At 40.3% G+C, this 22,136-nt stretch overlaps 1 protein-coding gene across 3 annotated transcripts in view; it reads left to right on the forward strand.

Moving 5' to 3' along the window:
• Positions 1-21,850, forward strand: part of DNAH5 (dynein axonemal heavy chain 5) — a 316,293-nt gene extending 294,443 nt beyond the window's left edge. For all 3 annotated transcript variants that reach the window (XM_066374372.1, XM_066374367.1, XM_066374381.1), the window contains 7 exons: positions 610-815; positions 2,202-2,405; positions 4,709-4,924; positions 6,336-6,548; positions 10,277-10,429; positions 11,296-11,527; positions 20,117-21,850. In XM_066374372.1, the coding sequence (XP_066230469.1) occupies positions 610-815; positions 2,202-2,405; positions 4,709-4,924; positions 6,336-6,548; positions 10,277-10,429; positions 11,296-11,527; positions 20,117-20,268 (1,376 nt within the window). In that variant the 3' untranslated portion in view covers positions 20,269-21,850. The remainder of the gene's footprint in view (positions 1-609; positions 816-2,201; positions 2,406-4,708; positions 4,925-6,335; positions 6,549-10,276; positions 10,430-11,295; positions 11,528-20,116) is intronic.
• Positions 21,851-22,136: the final 286 nt, after the last annotated feature.

Here is a 22,136-nt window from a genome sequence, read left to right on the forward strand (position 1 = left end):
TTGCTAACAAAACTCAAAATCCTGCTAATTTGTAAGGTAATGTGGGTCTAAAATGGATGTGGAGGAGTGATGGATGTGGATGGCAGTGAATAAAGATTACCAAATGAAAAAAATATATGATTTTATATACAAAATATGGGTACATATACAATAATTATAATTATTATTTCAAGAATATATTCAGGTTGCAGTCGGTTTCTATATACAGTATTAATAATTTAATATTAATTAAAATAGTGTGTCTGTGCTTTAAATAATAATAAAATTTACATTATTATTATTAAGTAATAGAGGTAGTTGTAATAATAGTAGCAGTGTTTGTTTTACTGCCGTCATTCTTCCGCCTCTATTTTATCCCCACATTATCATGTTAGATGGCAGGGACTTAATCCACGTGGGCAAGACTCTCCTCTCCTCAGATCTCTTTGCAGACTGTTCGGAGAAAAATGCCCTCTGGACTCCCAAAGTTAAATTATAGTTGCCATTTAATGTGATAAAAAGAATTCAAAGTAAGTGAAGTTGAATAATTAGGAATTTACAAAAAGAATTAATAGAAAATAAAGATATGTGAGAGATAACAACAGGTTTTCACCCGGCTGACCACAACAGGTGTGAGCCAAGACCTGCTGGATGTGAGCGCGGTGGCCCAGTGGAGGCCCATGCTGTACGCAGTGGCTTTCCTGCACTCCACGGTCCAAGAGCGGCGGAAGTTTGGGCCCCTGGGGTGGAACATTCCTTATGAATTTAATCAAGCGGACTTTAATGCCACTGTGCAGTTCATCCAAAACCACTTAGATGACATGGACATCAAGAAGGTACTGTGTGTGTGCTGCTTCATGCCACTGGTGATTGTGGGTCCTCATGGTCACATGACCCTCAGCCCCCAGCTTTGGAGTAAATCCTGAAAGAGTGATGGTTTCCTATGCTTGCAAAGTCATTATCTTTAAGTTAGAGCAACTTGGGTCACACTTTCCTCTTGATTTCAGCTAAAAGATAAATAAATTTTGATTATTTTTTTATTTCTCAAAGTCAAGTTGACATTATATATAAGACAACCTATCACAGTCTTTTAGAGGTCAGGGAAAGCATGGGGAAACTTGGTTTTTAAAAATCTTAAAAAATGAAAATTAAGTTCAGATTACTTTAAAAGTGTGTGTGTGTGTGTGTGTGTGTGTGTTTTTATTCTGAAGCTGGAAACGGGGAGAGACAGTCAGACAGACTCCCACATGCACCCGACCGGGATCCACCCGGCACGCCCACCAGGGGCGGCGCTCTGCCCACCAGGGGGCGATGCTCTGCCCCTCCGGGGTGTCGCTCTGTTGCGACCAGAGCCACTCTAGCGCCTGGGGCAGAGGCCAAGGAGCCATCCCCAACGCCCGGGCCATCTTTGCTCCAATGGAGCCTTGGCTGCGGGAGGGGAAGAGAGAGACAGAGAGGAAGGGGGGGGGTGGAGAAGCAAATGGGCACTTCTCCTATGTGCCCTTGCCGGGAATCGAACCCGGGTCCCCCACACGCCAGGCCGACGCTCTACTGCTGAGCCAACCGGCCAGGGCCTGAAGTGTGTGCTTTTTAAAGAACTGCCCAATATTTTAAAAGAATAAGCATTTTTTTTTCTGTTGAAATTAAAATAGGAAACTATAAATGAAGAGTCTATTTCAAGTCACAAGGATGAACTTGAATTACTTAGGTTTGCTTTATTTAATTTATTATTTTATTTTATTTTATTATTTTAGGTGAGAGGAAGAGAGATAGTGAAACAGACTCCTGCATACACCCTTACCAGGATCCACCTGGCAACCCTGTCTGGGGTTCATGCTCAAGTACCGAGTTACTTTTAGTGCCTGAGCTGATGTGCTGGGATCAACTGAGCTATCCTCAGTGCCCGGAGCCATGCTTGAACCAACTGAGCCACTGGCTTTGGGAGGGGAAGAGGGAGAAAAGGGAGAGGGTCAGAAGCAGATGGTCTCTTCTCCTGTGTGCCCTGACCAGGAATCAAATCTGGGACATCCATATGCCAGGCCTATGCTCTATCCACTGAGCTACCAGCCAGGGCCCTAATTAATTTTCTTTCTGCACTTTTTACATTATGGATGAATGAATGAAGAACATAGATAACAATGAACGTGTGGGTGTTACTTGGTAGGGAAAAGAACAATGAGAAAGTAATCAGTTCTACACACTTGTTCTATAAATTTTCTCAGGGCGTCTCCTGGACCACCATCCGCTACATGATTGGGGAGATTCAGTATGGAGGCAGAGTCACTGATGACTATGATAAAAGATTGTTGAACACATTTGCTAAGGTTTGGTTCAGTGAAAATATGTTTGGACAAGATTTCAGCTTTTACCAAGGATACAGTATTCCAAAATGCAACACAGTGGATAGCTATCTTCATTATATCCAGGTTTGTCAATGTCAGAATTTTATGCATAAAGTAAATATCTTCAGCATTTAACCTTTTGGTTATTTTATTGATTCTATATTTACTCCCTTTAGTATAAATTTTAACAGTGATATGTTTTAAACCTTCCACCATAGATGCTTTCTTCATGTGTTCATATTTACCTAATGATTGAAATGTTTATATTTGTTCTCTGTGTATGCTTTGTATGAATGCCCTCCCCCATCTCCTTTCAATGCTTTAGTGAAGAGCATACTTTGGGGAGATGATAGATTGAGTAGATTAAAATTGGGGAACCGACACAGATTCGCTGGTGAATTTGTGGGACTTCAGTTACCTGTGGTAATAGGGCAGAGGCAGCCTCTAGATACAGTCTGTTCTATTTTTCAACACACTTGCCTTATTTTGTGACATCTGTTCCTGAACCCTGGCCTAATGAATGGTGTATGGCTTTGTGCAGGAGTCCGTTGTCTAAGAGCTTCCTCATTCAGGCCAGATACTTCTTTGTAATGGGAGAGGAGATGGGAAAGTGGTTAGCAGCACCCCTGGCCTTTCCTCACTAGATATCCGTAGCATCCCCTACCCAGTTGTGACAACCAAAAATGTCTCTAGATTTGGCCAAATGCCCCTGAGCAGAGGGGATGTAAAATCACCCCTGATTGAGAAATACTGCTCTAATAATATGATGGATTTTTGACAGGAAATTTGGAGAAGAAAATTGGTTTGTGTTTCAAGGTACCTACACTTTCTGTCTCTATACCTTGAATTCATTAGATCATTATTTAGCAATTTTTTTTGCCTCTAAAATTTATCTCAGAGTGAACAAACTAAAGCACAGCAGCTCCAAAGGGCTAAATTTATTAGTTGATTTAGAGGTTCTGTGATAAATAAATGTGATGAGTTTATCATATATAATCACCTTTATCCTTTCAGTAACTCAAATCAACAAATATATGTGCCTTAATTGTGCTATATGTGTCTCTAAATCATTCACACTGAATAAGAAAGTGCCTGTGAAGGTATAAATTTAGATATGTCTGTACATGTGTTTATTTATATACATTTCATTTCACAATGAACTTGAGGTCGCTCATAAGAAGACATAAAAAGGAATAAAATAATAGAGTAGAAAGGAAGGGGAAATATGATAAGACAACAGTAAAGTTTAGCGTACAATTCACACCCAGAAATGTATGTCAGATTTCAGGTGAGGGTTCTTTTCAGACAGCTGAGGAGTTTTGCCTGCATATTCTGCTTCTGTCTCTTGCCTCTATCTCTTGCTGTTTTCCTCACTAACTCTGTGGCTCTATCAACATTTCTCTCTTTCCTATTCTCTTTCTCCCCAGGAGAATACAATTCCTTTTTTTGGACCCTAATTGCTAAAACTGTCACTTTCTGGTATCTTAAAAACATAGTTACCATTAATTTTCCAACATTCATTTGAACAACCTGCTTTAATTAGATTGGATCTTCAGAAAACGAAACACCAATCCGTGGCCGCCTTTCTGTCTTCCGTGTTATAAGACAAGACAGATCTCCATGATTAAATTTGCTAGAGGTGCAGCCATGAAATCACAATGGGTCTGTTATGTTTCTCAATGTTAAATTTTTTTCAAGGCAACTTTTGATGTCTTTTTCTGAAGAAATTATTGGATTATTGAGATGGTAGCCTGATATGAATGAGACATCTCTTTTAAATGCCTATCTTAAGAAAAACATGTTTCTTCTCTAAGACAGTATAATTTTTTTTTAATAATTTTATTTTTAATGGGGTGACATCAATAAATCAGGATACATATATTCAAAGATAACAACTCCAGGTTATCTTGTCGTTCACTTATGTTGCATACCCATCACCCAAAGTCAGATTGTCCTCTGTCACCTTCTATCTAGTTTTCTTTGTGCCCCTCCCCCTCCCCCTTTCCCTCTCCCTCTTCCCCCTCCCCCCGTAACCACCACACTCTTATCAATGTCTCTTAGTTTCACTTTTATGTCCCACCTACGGATGGAATAATGCAGTTCCTGGTTTTTTCTGATTTACTTATTTCACTTCGTATAATGTTATCAAGATCCCACCATTTTGCTGTAAATGATCTGATGTCATCATTTCTTATGGCTGAGTAGTATTCCATAGTGTATATGTGCCACATCTTTATCCAGTCATCTATTGACGGGCTTTTTGGTTGTTTCCATGTCCTGGCCACTGTGAACAATGCTGCAGTGAACATGGGACTGCATGTAAGACAGTATAATTTAATGGGTACTTATGTCAGCAGTCTGTGCTCACCAGGGTACTTGTTGTTCAGAGTCTGCCCACCTACGACAGCCCTGAGGTCTTCGGGCTGCACCCCAATGCTGACATCACCTACCAGAGCAAGCTGGCCAAGGACGTGCTGGACACCATCCTGGGCATCCAACCCAAGGACAGCTCTGGTGGAGGGGATGAGACCCGGGAGGCTGTGGTGGCCCGGCTGGCTGATGACATGCTGGAGAAGCTTCCCCCTGACTATGGCCCATTCGAAGTGAGTTGAAATTCTGACAGAATGTCAGCTGTGGGTGTGTCTGTGTGGTTGGAGAAATGAGGAAGGAGGGCAAACATTATTTTTCTGAAAATAAAAAAAATTATTTAAAAAATTTACTTCCTGAAAAACCAGGAAAAGAAGGTTTTGAATTTATAAATGTGATCATTTCAAAATATAAATAATAAGGAGATTGGATGTGAATGTTGTAACTTAATGTACACCTAAAAATTTAGGCATTCTTAATTCCAGGGAGTCAGTATTTTTCTCATTAACTCTTTGCAGTCTCTTTATCTCATGGCTTTTAAAAATTGATATGTCTTTTTAATATGCAGCTAACCTCTAAGCAATTTTAGGATTATGAAAAGTTAATTTTTAAATGTTTTAGCAAATTGTGAGAAGATTTACCCTGATAACATTTTTAAACATCTGATGAAAAAGTCTTAAGAGATGACCTGGACTAAATGTGGGACGCTTTTGTCACAAGACTACCAATTTCTTTACATATTGTCCCCTTTCCACCTGTTTTCAAGAGAAAACCTGCAGTATTTCATTTCTTTAGCATCCTATTGTTTTCCATGAATGGGCCATGTCGATGCTAGTGCTATAGACTGAACTCAGGGACCTAGTGCCAAAGGATAATTACCCTAGGAAGAATCCGGTGGCTTGCTTGAAGAAAATTAACATCGCCATCAACTTTCACCCACACCTTTCATTATACATCAGGAAACAGGTCATTCCTGTTTAGCAGTGGTTGAAGTATTTTTGAAGCATTAAAAATATCTAAAAATATTGATATAATAATTAAATAAATAAAAATGGTAAGTAGTGGAGTTTAGAAACGTCTCCCTCCTTTTGCTGAATCTCTCAGTTCTACCCCAGGAAAATGGAGCTCAGCCTGGAAAGGGTTTTATAGAGGAGTCTCAATAGACACTTGTAAGATGAAAATGATTGTGTGGATAGATGGATACATGAGTGGATTCTTTGATGGAAGACGGAAAGCTTTGAAAATACGTGTTCTTTGTGGCAGCCAGCAGATTGGTCATGGATGTGTACCTGTCTGTTTGTGTATACCCATCTATGTGTTTACAAATCTTAGAATGGCAGCAAGTGACTATTTCCCAAAAAGTGCGGTTGCTGTTTAGAAGCCTGAGTGGTTGTGGTCATGCATCTTATATTATTCTGTGAATTAGTGGCTTCTTGTTCTCCCTCATGTGGGATGAAAAATTGGCTATTCATCTAATAGATGTTTCCATTCTCATTTCTTCTGTGTTTTCTGGCAATAAAAAAAAATAAAATAAAAGCTAACTTACCGTTTATGGAATTATAAAATTTGAGGACTTTTCAGAAGCCTCAGTTACATTAACAGTAATAGCCGTCTCATGTTTAACATGTTGGAATTTCTCTGTGGCAGGTAAGAGAGAGGCTGCAGAAGATGGGGCCATTCCAGCCGATGAACATTTTCCTCAGGCAGGAGATAGACAGAATGCAAAGGGTCCTCACCCTGGTACGCAGCACCCTGACCGAGCTAAAGCTGGCCATCGACGGCACCATCATCATGAGTGAAAATCTTCGAGATGCACTGAATTGCATGTTTGATGCCAGAGTTCCTGCTCAGTGGAAAAAAGTACATTTTAGCCTGCTCTTATCCTGCCTACTCACTTTATTGTTGTGAATAGTTGTAATTGGCAAGCTGAAAGCACTTAAGGATAATATACTTCCAAGTATTCTTTTGGTTAGGGGCTAATCCCCTTATAGTCCTGTATTTTTAGATTGTAGGTAGGAGAGGGAATTATTTAGTATCTCCTACATATCAGGTGCTTACTGGGCAATTTACATACATTATTTCATTCAAAGCTTATATTTTATTGCCCTCAATTTACAGGTAAGGACCTTGAGGTTGGGAGAAGTTAACTCTTCTCAGATCACACACTCAAGTTGTCCAAGAATCAGAACTGTAACCCAAGCCCTTGGGCTTCAAAGCCCATGATTCTCATTTCATAGGAGGGAACATTCTGAGATATACACACATATCAGAAGTCACACCAGGTATAAAGGTTTTATTCTCCCCTTATTTGTGGACATGTGAGTATATAGCTCTCAAGGTAATAAGTATGCTTACTGACTACCTGTACATTTGGTAATTGTACCAAATGACAAATATGGTTTTAAAAAATAATTTTCACCTTGGAAAAGTAAAGTGAGGACCCAAGTATCTTTTTAAGGAGAACAACAGGTGTATTTGAGGGGATGAAGCCTAAATGACATAGAATTTTGTTCTATATTTAAGCCTCTGTGTGTGTGTGTCATATGCAGGTGCATTTTGTGGAGAGATGTAAGTGAACTTGCTATTAATTGTGGTGGAGAAAAGACCTGGGAACGGGTAGGGGTGTTGCTGTATTTCTGTCCTGTATTTCCGGAGAAATTGGATCTGCCATATGCTTATGCTTCCCCGACCACGCCATCACCTGGGTGACTCTGCACCCACAGTAGGAACTCATCAAGTACTTGACTCAGCTCTCTCTCAAAGCTCCTGCTCCCAGGTTTTCACCTCTACTCCCCTTCAGAAATGCAAATGACCTACCCTTTCTGAAGGTTCAGTAGTAGGAGGAAACTGGGCTAGATGGCAGGTAGAGAAATGTGACAGCTCTATCCACTTGCAGGCTGGAGTCGTGAACGCAGAGTGAATCAGCTCTGAGCAGTTGTACAATTTCCTGCAGGCGCACTCAGCTGACTGGGAGCAGGCCTGGGGAAGGCGGGTGATTGAGGTTGTGCCATGTTGGGCTTCGCTAGGCAAGTACAATGAGAGATGTATTAGTTTTCTGTGGATGCTTAATGAACTACCAAAGACGGCATGGTTGAAACAACAGCAATTTATTATCTCACAGTTCTAGAGGTGGAAGTTCAAAAGCAAGGTGTCCATAGGGCTTCCCTGCAGTGACATCTTATGAGACTAGTGTTCTCCATGCAGGCATCTCAGCCCCAAAAGAAGGAGAGAAAGGGGCTAGGTTTCTGAACATGCATCTCCATGTTTCCCACTGCCGATAAGACTTTACTAACCACCTGCTGTCTCCGTGCTGATCTGTTGACACACATTTTGGAGGCTTCTGTTGCTTCTATTTCTCTTCCACAAGTTGGGTGGGTCCTCGGTTCCCCACAGTTACCATGGGATCCATCTGATGGGGGTCTCACCATCTTGTGGTGGTTGTGCTACCAGGTGGCCTCCGAAGTCATCACAGTCAGGGGAAGGGAGCAATGAACAAGGTACACTGGGATCATCTTCATGGATCAGAATAGATGTGTGGACCCAGCGTAACTGCACGGGAGAGGGAGAGGTGTAGGGGGACATGCAGGATGTTGGAGGAGCACAAACTATCTCTGCAGTGCCACCTCCCCCCAAGTCAGATACCCTTCTTTACCTCCTCGGAGTGAGGAGAGTGAGGGGATAAGGTGCCTGGAGTGTTATGTAAATGGAGCCCTCTCTCCTTAGGGCTAGATAATGTGCTTTGCCCAAGAGGACAGTGTTTGGTGATGACAAGATTTAAAGTTCGAGTGTGGGGCTAGGTGAATTGAATGGATTGTTAGAGATCAGAGTTCATGAAATAAAAAGGTAGGGTATAAATGGGTCATTCACATGGACCCTGGTGTCACCAGGAATGATTAATGAAAACACATAAATGCAGTAGGTGGGTTATGAACTGAATTCTGGAGCCGGAATCCCATATCCAAGCTGTGCAACCTCAGGTAAGCTACTTGTCTTGCTGTGGCTGAGTTTCCTGTCTGTAAAGTGGGAATTATTATTATCCTCAGTTCCACTGCTGACTTTGTGAGAATTGGAAGATGTAAAAAAGGCAGAATCTACAGATGAGATTGGGTCACAGGGTGATTGGGGGCTTGGTCTTTTGGAGGTCTCAGGCAAATGAAAAGGGGATTAGACTTGATGGTCTTTCAGAAGAGACTCCAGCCGAGCCTCCGACGTCTCACCTGGAGCTTCGGAAGATCCCGAGGCAGCAGGTCCCACAGGCAGCATCAGGGACCTGAGGAGTGCCCTTCCTACTGACTTCTCCATCTTACTTGATGACAGTACTATTCATCGCTTTAGTCACACAGCTTAGAAACTCAGAATCAGCTTTGACCAGACTCCTTTTTTTCTTTTTTCACCTTCAATACATTCATTGCCAAAGCCAAAGAGTTTTCTGCCTGAATTGCCTCTCCTTATTGACAGTGACAGTAAGAGAACCTGCCTGGTGATTGGCTGCTGTTCTGTTACCCACTAAACCAACAAAGCCAGCGTGATCAGCGCCTGCGGGGCCATGAGATCCTTGCTAGGAGGACCCTCTCATGAATGAGTCCCTGTGGCCTCAGATCAGATGTGGTGTAAACACATCTCATTTAGTTACCACATCTATCAATATGGAATAGAACGAGTTACCTAAGGTTTAAATTATGATCTTATTATACAGATTTCTATTCTACTCAATATACGTCCATACTATCAGACTTTGGAATCTCAGTTCCTTTTGAGAAATAGGAAAATTAATTCTTTGAAAGGTATTTGACATTCAAGTGGTATATTTATCTACATTGATCACTACATGTATTCATACATAAAATATTGCAATTACAGTAAAATAGTTATAAAATATAATTCAGAGATACCCACCAGCACAGCTACTGACATGACATATCCATGCCAATTGTAATGACAGACACTCCACGTGTGAATTCAGGTGTAATGTTAAGGCAAGGAATACAATTAATTTGTTGGTAGTTAAGGGACCTGTGTTTTCATTTCTGCTCCTTCACCAGAGGAAATCGAAGTACACCCTAAGGGACAAAAACTTCAGAAAATAATTGTTTTCCTCAATTAAAAATGATAAATGGAGAAAGACTTATACAACTTGTTATCCACAGAATATATTTTAAAGTGTTGATTAGACTATGAGCACATTTATGTAGAGATCCTGTTTTATGACATATCTATTGAAAATGTAACCGAAGAAAAATAATTGAAGCCGGTTAAATTTAATAGTTGTTTGAATTGCTTTATAGCAGAATTGGTGCTGAATGTGTCAGAAAGTGGAAGTTGATTCTATCGACAGCAGCCATCTTAGGCAGCATCTGAGCTCCCAATCGATCTGGTATTCGTGTGATGATTAGCTGATTCTATCATGTCTTCAGGAGGAAGGATCATTTGAAATCTTAAATTTCAGAACCCCAGGGGATTCATGTCTTGAACACTTTTAAATTCTAAAAGTGAAGTTGGTATTTCATCGTTTTTTTTTTGTGTGTGAACATAGCCAGTTAGAGAGCAAAATTAAACCTGTATTAATTGTTTTAATATATGCATTTCAGGCATCATGGATTTCTAGTACTTTGGGTTTCTGGTTTACTGAACTTATAGAAAGAAACTGTCAGTTTACCTCGTGGATTTTCAATGGCCGGCCCCACTGCTTCTGGATGACAGGCTTTTTTAACCCTCAAGGATTTTTAACTGCAATGCGACAGGTAATGGCACTGATATGCACCTGTTGTGTTATTATAATTTTCCTCTAGAAAGTTCTCTTCTTGGCCCTGGCCGGTTGGCTCAGTGGTAGAGTGTCGGCCTGGTGTGCGGGAGTCCCGGGTTCGATTCCCAGCCAGAGCACACAGGAGAAGCACCCATCTGCTTCTCCACCCCTCCCCCTCTCCTTCCTCTCTGTCTCTCTCTTCCCCTCCCGCAGCAAGGCTCCATTGGAGCAAAGATGGCCTGGGCACTGGGGATGGCTCCTTGGCCTCTGCCCCAGGTGCTGGAGTGGCTCTGGTCACAACGGAGCGACGCCCTGGAGGGGCAGAGCATCGCCCCCTGGTGGGCAGAGCATCGCCCCCTGGTGGACGTGCCGGGTGGATCCCGGTCGGGCTCATGCGGGCGTCTGTCTGACTGTCTATCCCTGTTTCCAGCTTCAGAAAAATACAAAAAAAAAAAAAAAAAAGGAAGTTTTCTTCTTTCATTATGGTCTTAAAGAATATAATAAGACAGAAAATGACTGTCCCTTATGGTTGCTAGCTGTTACATTGTCTTGAACATAAATCTAGCAACTTGTTCTCAGGCTGCTAACTTGAATTTCAGAACCTTTATTTGTTATATTTATATTTGATTTATATATATAAATTTGATATCAAATATATATATTGATTTATATATATATTTATATACACACATATGTGCAAGTGGTTAACTTGGGGCCCAGGTATTGGTTCTGAAAGAATCTTCTTAAGTTTAAGTACTATTCTAGTTACTTTGAATTACAGTCATTTGGGGCTGCATTGTCATTTATGCTTTGTATATACAAACTTCTGCTAATTTCATCTTTTACTTTTCCTGCCTGGAGTAGGAGATAACTCGGGCCAATAAAGGCTGGGCTCTGGACAACATGGTGCTTTGCAACGAAGTCACTAAATGGATGAAGGATGACATTTCTGCCCCTCCCACAGAGGGTGTTTACATCTATGGCTTATATCTAGAAGGTGCTGGCTGGGACAAGAGGAACATAAGACTCATTGAGGCTAAACCGAAAGTGCTCTTTGAGCTAATGCCAGTCATAAGGATTTATGCACAAAACAATGGTAAGCTTTCTTTTGCATTTGGGGATGGCTGGTATTATTGAATTGAATGACATTATAAACCCAGGATCTTGCTACTTTTGTTATTATGTAATAAGGATTTAACGCTTTTATAAACTAGCTTTACCAATATTTAATGAGTATTTATTGACCACTAGGCACTTTCTGGAGTGCTACTGTGGAGGCAATAGCTCTAGGTAACTCTTGTCTATCTAACAAAGCAGATAAAATATATATAGATACTCATAAAATGTTAGCTGATGAGGTAAGACACAAGTGTTTGGAATAGTTAATAAGTGGTGTTAGCTCAGGGGGAGATTGCAGTGGGCCGAAGTGGTCAGGGCAGTTGGGCCTTGACTAGCTTCGGGAGGATGAAGATGATAAAGTGAGGCATGTGGGAGACCAAAGGCTTTTCAGGCGGACTACCCAGGGCTCCGTGGAGGTGGTGGCTCTACCAGCTTGGAGATCTGACTTGGTGATAAAAACCAGATTGAATTCAGGGGCATTTAGCTTAATCCAGCAGCTAGTGGTAAATAAGTTGCTGGATTCATATTTCATCCTATGAATGTAATAACACTTCTTCGAAGCACACCTGTCGTTCTACTTTAAAAAGTAGTCATCTTGATGTCTCTGGATGCTTTAGTGGTTGTGTTTTACTTAGCAATAATTGCCTTTCAGCACACATGGGATTTTCCTGTTCACTTTATTTTATTAAAATTTATTTTATTTTTAAGTTGTTTTTTTTTTTTTTTTAAATTAATGACTTTAGAGAGGGACAGAGAAAGTGACAGGAACATCTATGTGCCCTGACTTGGAATTGAACCAGCAACCTCTGAGCTTCAGGACAATGCTCTAACCAACTGAGCTATCTGGCCGGGGCAAAATTTATTTTATTTTTAATTAAAAATTGTACTTAAAATGTACAATGTCACACACACATGCATGCACACGGTAAAATGATGACTAGGAGCTATAAACTTTAGAGGTAGCTGTGATGGTGGATTCCAAGGAAATGATAATTTTGTGATGGAAACAAAAGATTTTTCCTCAAACAAGGGATGAAATATGTCTTTAAAAAAAAAACATCTTTTAGTATCCCCATCCCTTAAATGAATATCCATTGAAAACATGGGTCAAGGGCAGAGAGTTTGTAAACCATGAGTATCTTTTAAGCAAACACTGGCCATATGCCTAATATATACCAGCCTTGGGCTCAGGTGCAGGGGCCACAAAGGGAACTATGAAACAGGTTCAGCCCACAAAAGACTATAAAACTGATGTGTAAGTAAAATAGAATTTAATACGTATTGTGAAGACATACAGCCAAGATGCTCAGGAAGCCTAGAAGGAGAGCACAGCTGTGCCTGGCAGGTAGTGTGGATGCTTCTGAGATGTGCTCTGGAGGACCAGAATACGTGTGCTGGGGCGCAGGGAGAGATTTTCCTGGGCAGAGGGAAACGGCACCAGCTCACTCAGTCATTCCATGGATATCTCTCTGGTATTGGTCATCTGGGCCACACTACTTTGGTCCTAGTGGAAAAAATTGTTATGGAACTCAAAAGGGAAGGGGAGCTGAAAAAGAAGCTAATGTAGTCAGTTCTTGTTACTTATGGATTCTGTATTTATGAACTCATTTACTGGCGATATGTATTTGTACCCCTCCTGCCCCAAATCAGTGCTGTGGTGCTTCCGTGGGCATTCACAGACATGCACCAAGCAATGAGAACTTTGAGGCTCCCCACGTGTAACCCCAGCCGAGGTTGGTTAAGAGACACTGTCTCTGCTGTAAACAGGTGTCCCTTTGGGGATCTGTTCAGTGCTACATTTTCACATTTGTGTACGTTTTGCTATCTGGAATGCCCAGGCATGGTGCTCAAGTTTTGTCTGGTGTCCCGAGTGCAAGAAGGCTACCATGTGCCCTACGGTAAAAATAGGCGTGTTAGATATGCTTCATGTAGGCAAGAGTGACAGTGCTGCTGGCTTTGAGGTCAATGTTAATGAATCAGCCATGTGCATTAAAAAGGTGTCTTTCAGTAGAAACACACTTCAGACAAGATTATGAATTGGTTGGCAGTTGATGAAAATGTGGCTGGAGCCTCTCAGGAACCTATCCTTGTATTTCCCCCAGGAACACAGGTTCCGTGGTCCCCAATTCAGTGTTCATGGGGACTTTGTATGTGCAAGTCCCATGAATAATGAGAATCGACTATAAATGAACATACTGATGTCATATAGTTCTTGTTCTACAAAAAACACACACATGTACGCTAGGGGGTGAAATAATTTAAGGGTTCAAAGAAGGCCTCGCTGAGGGGAGAACATTGATCTGGAACTCAAGTGACAGGAAGCGACTCTGCTGGCATCTTGGAGCAGAAGCAAGAGTAGGAAGCCACGAGGTAGCAACAGATGTGCTGTGCTTGTGGAACAAAGAGGGCGTATGAAGAAGAGGAGCCTATAGAGAGAGAACAGAAGTGTGAGGGGGCTCAGCACAGCTCTTGGCCCTGGTATTGCTCAGTATGTCCTGGCTGTATCTGAGAGGCCAGCATGGTCTGCCTGGAATCAGGCACGCATGCTGCCTACGACTTCAGGTGTAATGGTTCTCAGGGCGGCGTGAGGTCCTGGGACAGTCACTATTTTATAGAAATGATCGTCAAATGTTCTTTTAGCCAAAAATTATATTTTAGAAATTTTATTTTTTCTTATCATTGCAACTAGTCAACATGTTGCAAAAACGGTTCTCTTATAAAATAAAAGGAAGATCTTTCTCATGTGTGGTTAGGGGTTACTTTTTTATTTCTTGTGACTAAACTGTATAAATCTATTACAACATGACATTGAACATCTCAGCATGGGAGTAATAAAGTAATAAGTGTATAATACAGACAATTCTTTAGTTAAGAATAGATTTTTCCAGAAGCACTGGCTTCATCCTGCTGAGTGTTAATCATTTGGGAGTCTCATTAGCAGTAGGTGAGTCAGGGAGTAAAATAAACAAAGGAAAAATGACTAATTTCAAATTTAAAAGTATTAAATAAAAGAAAGAAAAGAAAAACTTTAGTTCTCTATTTCTTTTTTGCTTGTTTGTTTCAATAGAAATTGGTGGAAATTTGTTTTGCCAATTAACTTTGTTGTTGGGGAGGTATTTGTTTAGTGATAAAAAGCTAACATGTTGTTGTTCTTTTTATATAATAAGTTTAATTTCCTTTTTTATTTTTTAATAAGAGAGAGACAGACAGGGACAGACAGATAGGAAAGGAGAGAGATGACAAGCATCAACTTTGTTGTTGTAACACATTGATTGCTTTCTCATATAATCCTTGACTGTGGGGCTCCAGTTGAGCTAGTGACCTCTTGCTCAAGCCAGTGACCTTGGGCTCAAGCCAGTGAGCATGCCTCTGCTCCAGGATGCCAGCAGAGCCACCTCCGGTCACTTGGGTCCCAGATCAGTGTTCTCTCCTCAGCTAGCCCTTCCCTAAACCCTTAAATTATTTCACTCCTAGTGTACCATGTATGTTTTCTTTATAAAACAAGAACTATATGACATCAGAATGTTCATTTACAGTTAATTCTTATTATTCATGTCTATGACCCCACACTCAAGCCAGTGACCCTGCACTCAAGTTGGTGAGCCTGTGCTTAAGCTGGCAACCTCCAAGTTTTGAACCTGGGTCCTTGGCATCCCAGGTCGATGCTCTATCCACTGTGCCACCACCTGGTTAGGCTAATTTTCATTCATTTTTTTTTATAATTGAATAGAGTTCTCATTGAAATCAAGAGGTGTAGCATTGCTGATGGACAAAGGACACTCCAACAAAAGTGCAACATTTTAAAATTAAAATTCTTATAATGAAATGTTTTTATGTTAACATGAAGGGCAATTTTCAGTTTGAATATTTCATCATTGAATTTTACATACCGAACTGGTATACAAAAGTTTTCAAAAAGATGTCTAGAGATTTATTTGAACTCTAAAAAATGAGTGATATATCCCCAAATGTTTATTTTATTTATGTTTCTTATTAGGACGTCATGAAAAAGTTGCCCAAATACTACTCAATTCACTAAGAGGTTAAAAATACCCACACAACTCAGGTCCTCTGTTTTCAAAGGAAGTTAAGAAGAAGCAGGTATAGGAAAGATTTGTCTCCTTAACAGATTTGCTATGTAGACAGTGATGCTTATGAATGAACTGCAGCCCTGTAGCAGATGTGATAGGAAAACCATGGTTACTTTTGAGGGGAACAAAGCAAGACTTATGTGTATCCCTGATCATGGAGGAGCTTGAGAAGGATCTCAGGGTCCCTGCAGTTAATGAGGATATTTCCTGCCTGAGAAATCATTTTTCTAGGAATGTCCTATCACATGTCCTCCACCCCCATCCAACACTGCAGATGTGGGGCTAGCCATGGGCATAGCGCCATGGGTGACCAGGTGGTGGAGAGCTCCTGACTCCTGAGCCCCACAGCATTTAATCCCTTTCCGTTTGTAAACCTGGAACTCTGTCAAAGTCATGAGGACTATGAGTCTGGGGAATTTGTTTTAGTGAAAAGGTAAGTGTGTGTGTGTGAGTGTTCGTGGGTAGAGGAAGGATAGAAATCTAACACCTTGCGTATCTCCTACATTCCAGACATTAGATGAAGCCAGGTATTTACATATATTAACTTAGTCTTTACAACAACTGTGTAAGATATATCATGATTTTGCAGATGAAGAAATTAAGGTTTAGAGACATTCTGTAATTTGTCTGTAATTCCTGCCTACCCAAGCTAGTATCAGAACCCATGTGTCTCTTGGGGGATGAACTCAAATCTCTGGAAATTCCCATGGTTAGTGTTCTGCTGAAGTCCATGCATTTAGGCAGTTTGGGATGGAGCTCTCGAAAATCAAGGCTACCTTGAAAATGAGGACACGTCTCTTGCACTTTGAAGTCATGAGTTTATTTTTCTCAGGCAAATGGTGCTGCAGACATGTTAAAAGCCTCTGTCCTATGCTCAAGGGAAGCCATTGGCCTCCCTCTCCTCATGCTTCAGGCTACAGGGGGTCACCTCTGCTGCCTACAGGGGGCCACATGTTCTTGGGTAGAAGACAATGAGCCAGGCACCTGGATATTTGGGCTGCTCCCCTGGTTTTATAACCCCAGTAATTACTTATGTGGCTTTGGAGGGGACTTGGATATGCCAAGAATTAAAGTCAGATATCTAGTTATCTCTGGCTCATTTTTACATCTTCCTGCAAAGACAGAGAGGCTCCTGCGTACACACAGTGTGCCCCAGCCATTGATGAGACGAGGAGCACAGGCTCTGGATTCGTGCCGGTGTGGCTTGGTCCTTATCGCATCACCTACCGCTTTGTAACCCTGGCCCAGTGACCCGCCTCCCTTTGGTCCAGCTTTCTTATCTGTAAAATGGATTTCCTAATGGTACCCATCTCATAGGGTTGTTGAGAGAATTACTCTGACGACATCCAGCACATAGCATACAATAAATAAGTTTATTATTATTGCTACTATTGATATGTTATCTCACATGCTTATTGAAAGATGAAAAGAAATAGCATATGTAAGAGTGTTCAATTTAATATCTCAAGTGTTATTAGCAAAGGAAGGGTTCAATAAAGAATTGATTTATAGGTTACATAGGGGATCTCTATGGAACTTGATTATTTTGGATATTGATAGGAATATATGCCATAATAACATCTGGATGAAAAATGTAGTCTAGAGAGGGAAATTACCTAGTTAGACAATGAAATTCCCCCAAGGCATTTTATTAAAGCATTAGGCTCTGGAAGCCTATAGCTCACCAATTCAGGCAACTGCTCCTCTCCATGCCTCTGGAGCCCAAGGCTTAAAACATATTTAGCCGATTTGCTCTCCCTACAAAGCATGTTTATTTTTTCTTCAAAGTTGTTTGTCTAACCAGGCGTAATGGTTTGGAATCATCTGTTTATGGGGGTGTTCAGCATCTGTCAGCACTTCCACTCTGAGATCGTATTCTCACAGGCTTCTGATCCTGCTGCAGCGTGTGCTGCGTGCTGTGACTTGGCACGGCCACCTTCAGTTTGGAAGCCATTAAACGTAGATAACGTTGGATCAGTGTTTCAGAGAATTTTTACCTGCTTACTGAAAAGGATACCACAGTTTCCAGTTCTATTTTTTTCTGGGGATTAAAATCTAAGTAATCAAATACTTGCAAGGTGTAATTATTATGATTATCATTTGGTTCAAATGTAAGACTCCCCGGGCCTACTTCAAGACTTATTGAATGACTGTTAGTCAGATTTTCATGCAGAAGAATGAGCAGTGATGTATTTGTTACAGATCCTAGGATTAAAGAGTTTAAATATATGCATTAGTAGAGTTAGCATTCACTGCTCTTAAAGAATATACTGTCATTCACATATATTCATAGATTTTCTAAATTAGTATAAGTGGTATTCCCATGGGTAATTCAAAAAATAATGCCTAGATTTAAAAATTAGGTGGTACATTAATTTAGGTGGTTTCTGATGATTAATTCCATGTGATTAAGCAAACAGACAGTTTTAAAATGCTGTAAAATATCTGTTTTAAAACAGGGTTTCTCAACCATGGTATTACTGACATTTTTGGTCCAGGTAACTCAGGATTACCCTATACATTCAGATGTAAGCAGCATCCTTGGCCTTTGCCCACTAGATGCCAGAAGCACCTCCCCAGCTGTGGCAGCCAAAAATGTCTCCAAATATTGATAAATCACCCCCCCAGGGGTTAAATTGCACCTGGTTAAGAATCACTACTTTATTTTTTTGTTGTTTAGCAAGAGAGACAGAGAAAAAGAGAGACAGAGAGAGTGATAGATAGGGACAGACAGGAAGAGAGAGAGAAGAGATGCATCAATTCTTCACTGTGGCACCTTAGTTGTTCATTGATGGCTTTCTCATATGTGCCTTGACCAGAGAGCTCCAGCTGTGCCAATGGCCTTTTGCTCAAGCCAGTGACTCTGTGCTCAAGCTGGTGAGCCGGCTCTCAAGCCAGAGCCCACATTCAAGCTGGCACCTTGGGGTTTTGAACCTGGGTCCTCTGCGTCCCAGGCTGATGCTCTATTTACTGTGCCACTGCCTGGTCAGGCTAAGAATCACTACTTTAGAATATTTATTTTATATTGAAACTTATCTATAATACTACCATATTCAAATGTTTAACTTTTTCCAATAAAATTAATTATAGTGGAGGTAAAAAACACACACAGCACAACAGGTTGAAGGTTTTATTGGGCCAACAAATCAGACTTCAACTTCTGATAGTGCCTTGCTTCTGTAATGTGTTAGGAAAAGCTGAATTATTGAGCAACTTATTTGGGGGAAATAAATTCAGTCACTTTGATATATTAAAGTTGCATTAAGAAAGTTACTGTTTTCGTGTATCAGTGCCCATGTTTGTAACACGAATTCACCAAAACAAAGTTATTTTCATGTCAGTAGTTATATGAGGGTCATTTATAATGTCAGCCTTCTAGAGGGGTACAAGGATGGGTGCAGACACAGCTTCTGCCCTGAAGAAATTTATAACCTGGAGGAGAAGGGGAAATAATATACTGCCTTTTGAGATGGATGTTGTAAGATGTGCAGATAAACCACTCAGGGCAGAGTGGATTTAACAAGAAGCTAATGAAGCTTACACTCCAAGGCTGTTCAATGCAGAGGCTCCTCCAAAGCCTACTTATGTATTTGGGTAAATTTGTACTCTTTTTCTTAAAGAACCCTTTGCCCCAAATTGTAGGTTTATGGCCCCACAAGACCTAGATCTGTTCCCTGATTATGGGGTTCCCAAAGGTGAAGAGGAAATGAGCCTTTGGTTAGGGAAGAATACACTAGAGAGGATCTCTGAAGGGTGGCCATCCACAGATTGTCTTTCTTGGCATGAGAGCTTTGGATACTCCAAGTAGGCCTCTACTTTAGAAAGGTGGATGGAATCTCAGGGAGTTGAACTCTGCCAGGACTCTGCTTCCCAGCCACAAATAAATCTCTACACATGTGGAGAACTCATGCCACGTGGCAGGAGTGGGGAACCGCCTTTGTCTTGTGATTTCAAATGTGGTTTGGACTGTGTCACAGAGGGTTGAAAACAGGATTTTGAAATAATAATAATAGTAAAATAATAATGAGTCCTGGTTTGGATGTTTGATTAAAAGGGACAGGTGCCTTGCACCAGATGTAAGCTTTCAGGGGAGAAGAGAGAGGGTGTGAGAGCACCAGGTTTGGTAGGGAAGTAAAGGAGAAAGGGTGGAGGGGAAGGATGAATTGACAGGTAGACAGGAGAGGGAGGGAGCAGTGCAAGGTGCATGGGCATGTTATGTGGGCAGGGTGACTGTTACGGACATGGGACAAGAGGCCCATGGGATAAACCTGAATATATCTGGGTATCTTGTTATCTCTACTGTAAACCTGCAGTAGTGGCTGCTTCACATATAGGGACTGACTGACCTCAGGGAGAACTTCCTTCATTTTACCAAACCCATTTCTCTTTGGAATAACCTTCATTTGGCTTTGCACTGTTTGGGTTGCTTAAATTAGAAATTCACCAAGTTGTTTTCTTTTATGAATTTTTTGTAGCTCTAAGAGATCTGCGGTTTTACTCCTGCCCCATCTACAAGAAGCCAGTCCGAACGGACCTGAATTACATCACTGCTGTAGACCTCAGGACGACTCAGTCACCCGAACACTGGGTGCTCCGTGGGGTTGCCCTTCTCTGTGATGTCAAGTGATATGGGGCATGTCCCCCACCCAGTACTTTGAAAAACGCAGTGTACAAATGATCATAACCTTTCTCTTCCCCGAGTGATGAATGCCGTGTAAATCAGATGGGTCATGATGAATGAGTTGCATAGTCTTCCCTCTCCTTAGTTGGATGCTTAATTACATTTAACCTGTTTCATCATTAATGACCAATCACTGTGTTTGTTGAGAAGTTACTTGTTGATTTAAAAGTAAAATTTACAACTTCCTGATGAGGTGTGGCCATCAAATCCATAAGAGTACATTTTCTTCTTTCTTCGTGTCACAGGACTGACTGGAATAAGCAGTCGGTATTTCCTTTGAAAGTATTCTTCTGTTCATGTGTCTATGGGGACAGCCAGCCTAGTTCTCTACGGGAACAGGGCAAGTGTGTGCTGGTTTTGCTTTTATTGCCTTTTTGCATTTAGGTCAGATTAAGAGATTTATGTTCATGGTTCAAACAGCCTATTAAAAAGATCTTTTAAAAAATAGAAGGAAATAGAAGAATGGGATAAGAATGTGAATGGATGAATAGACGATTTATGTAATCCTACAGAATGAACATATAATGTTCAACTCCACGGATAATTAATAATAGATACTAATTGATACCTGTTACAAGAAAAAAAATTAAAGCTAAAAGTAAATTGTGGTGAGATTTTTGTAAAAGAGATTTACTCACAAATTTCTGGAGTAATGAAAAAGAGCCACAAAAAGTTTCACAGGCTTTGATCTTTATTATCTCTCCTGGAAATCTATATCAAGGAAAAGACAAAAAATGTATATGTAAAAATGTATTTAATAGCACAAAAAATGTTCTAAATTTTCAATAATATTGTTATGCTTATGGAGGAGGTATTAGGCAGCCATGAACAACAATATTAAAGATTTCATAATATAGAAATGGTAAGCATATAGTAATTGAAAGCTATAGTTAATAAAATATTGAGTACTGTGATTATAATTATAAAATGTGTTTGCATGTGCACAAAGATTAAACAATAATATGAAAAAATAAAAACAGGTGTAATAGCATGATAAAGGTTTCAGTTGACTTGAAAAAAATGTAATTATTGGAAGAAAAAAATAGGGAAAGGCTAAAAATCATAAATGGTGTTTGGGGGCTTTACATGGGTTTTCATTATTAAAGAAATACTGTCTAAGGACTTTTTCATAGATTTTTATTTTAAATTCTAATTATAAATTATAAACTGCTTTATCTATAATCAATGGACTAAAACACTTGGTCAATAATAAATTAGAATTGTGGTTTACAAATGTTTGGTTAACTTTAGATCTGTATAACTTGTTTTTGGTGATAAAAGGTTTCATAGGGAAGGAGGGTTATAGGGAGACAGGTGTGGGTTCCTCTTACTAGGCTTTGCTCTGTCACAGTGTCAATTTATGGTAATTTCGATGAGTTACCCCTGAGTGGTTCATGTGACTCCTCGCATCTTGGATGATGCCCTTTCATTTGAGCAGATTCTTTCAATCTGAGTTAATATATATCAGTTGATTTGCATGGTTTGTGATAAAGCTATTATTTTATTTTGAAGAACATATACTGAAAATGTGAAAATAATGAGAAGTAATAAAAAGATATTAATGAATGTCTGAATTGAAATTGATACTTATTAGAAAGGGGGTAAGTACCATTGAGTATCCAGAATTAAGCTTTCAAAACTTGATTTTATGTCATAAAACTTGAAAATGCATAATTTTATGATATACTCCTGTTGAGTATATCACACACGCTCACACATATTTTGGAGACCCAAAGTAGAAAAGAACATCATGAAAATAATTAGAAGTTTTTGGAATTGTTTAACAAGGAGAATGTCTCTGAAACAGTGAAGAG

This window comes from Saccopteryx leptura, chromosome 1 (assembly GCF_036850995.1).
Source record: "Saccopteryx leptura isolate mSacLep1 chromosome 1, mSacLep1_pri_phased_curated, whole genome shotgun sequence".
Taxonomy (NCBI): Eukaryota; Metazoa; Chordata; class Mammalia; order Chiroptera; family Emballonuridae; genus Saccopteryx; species Saccopteryx leptura.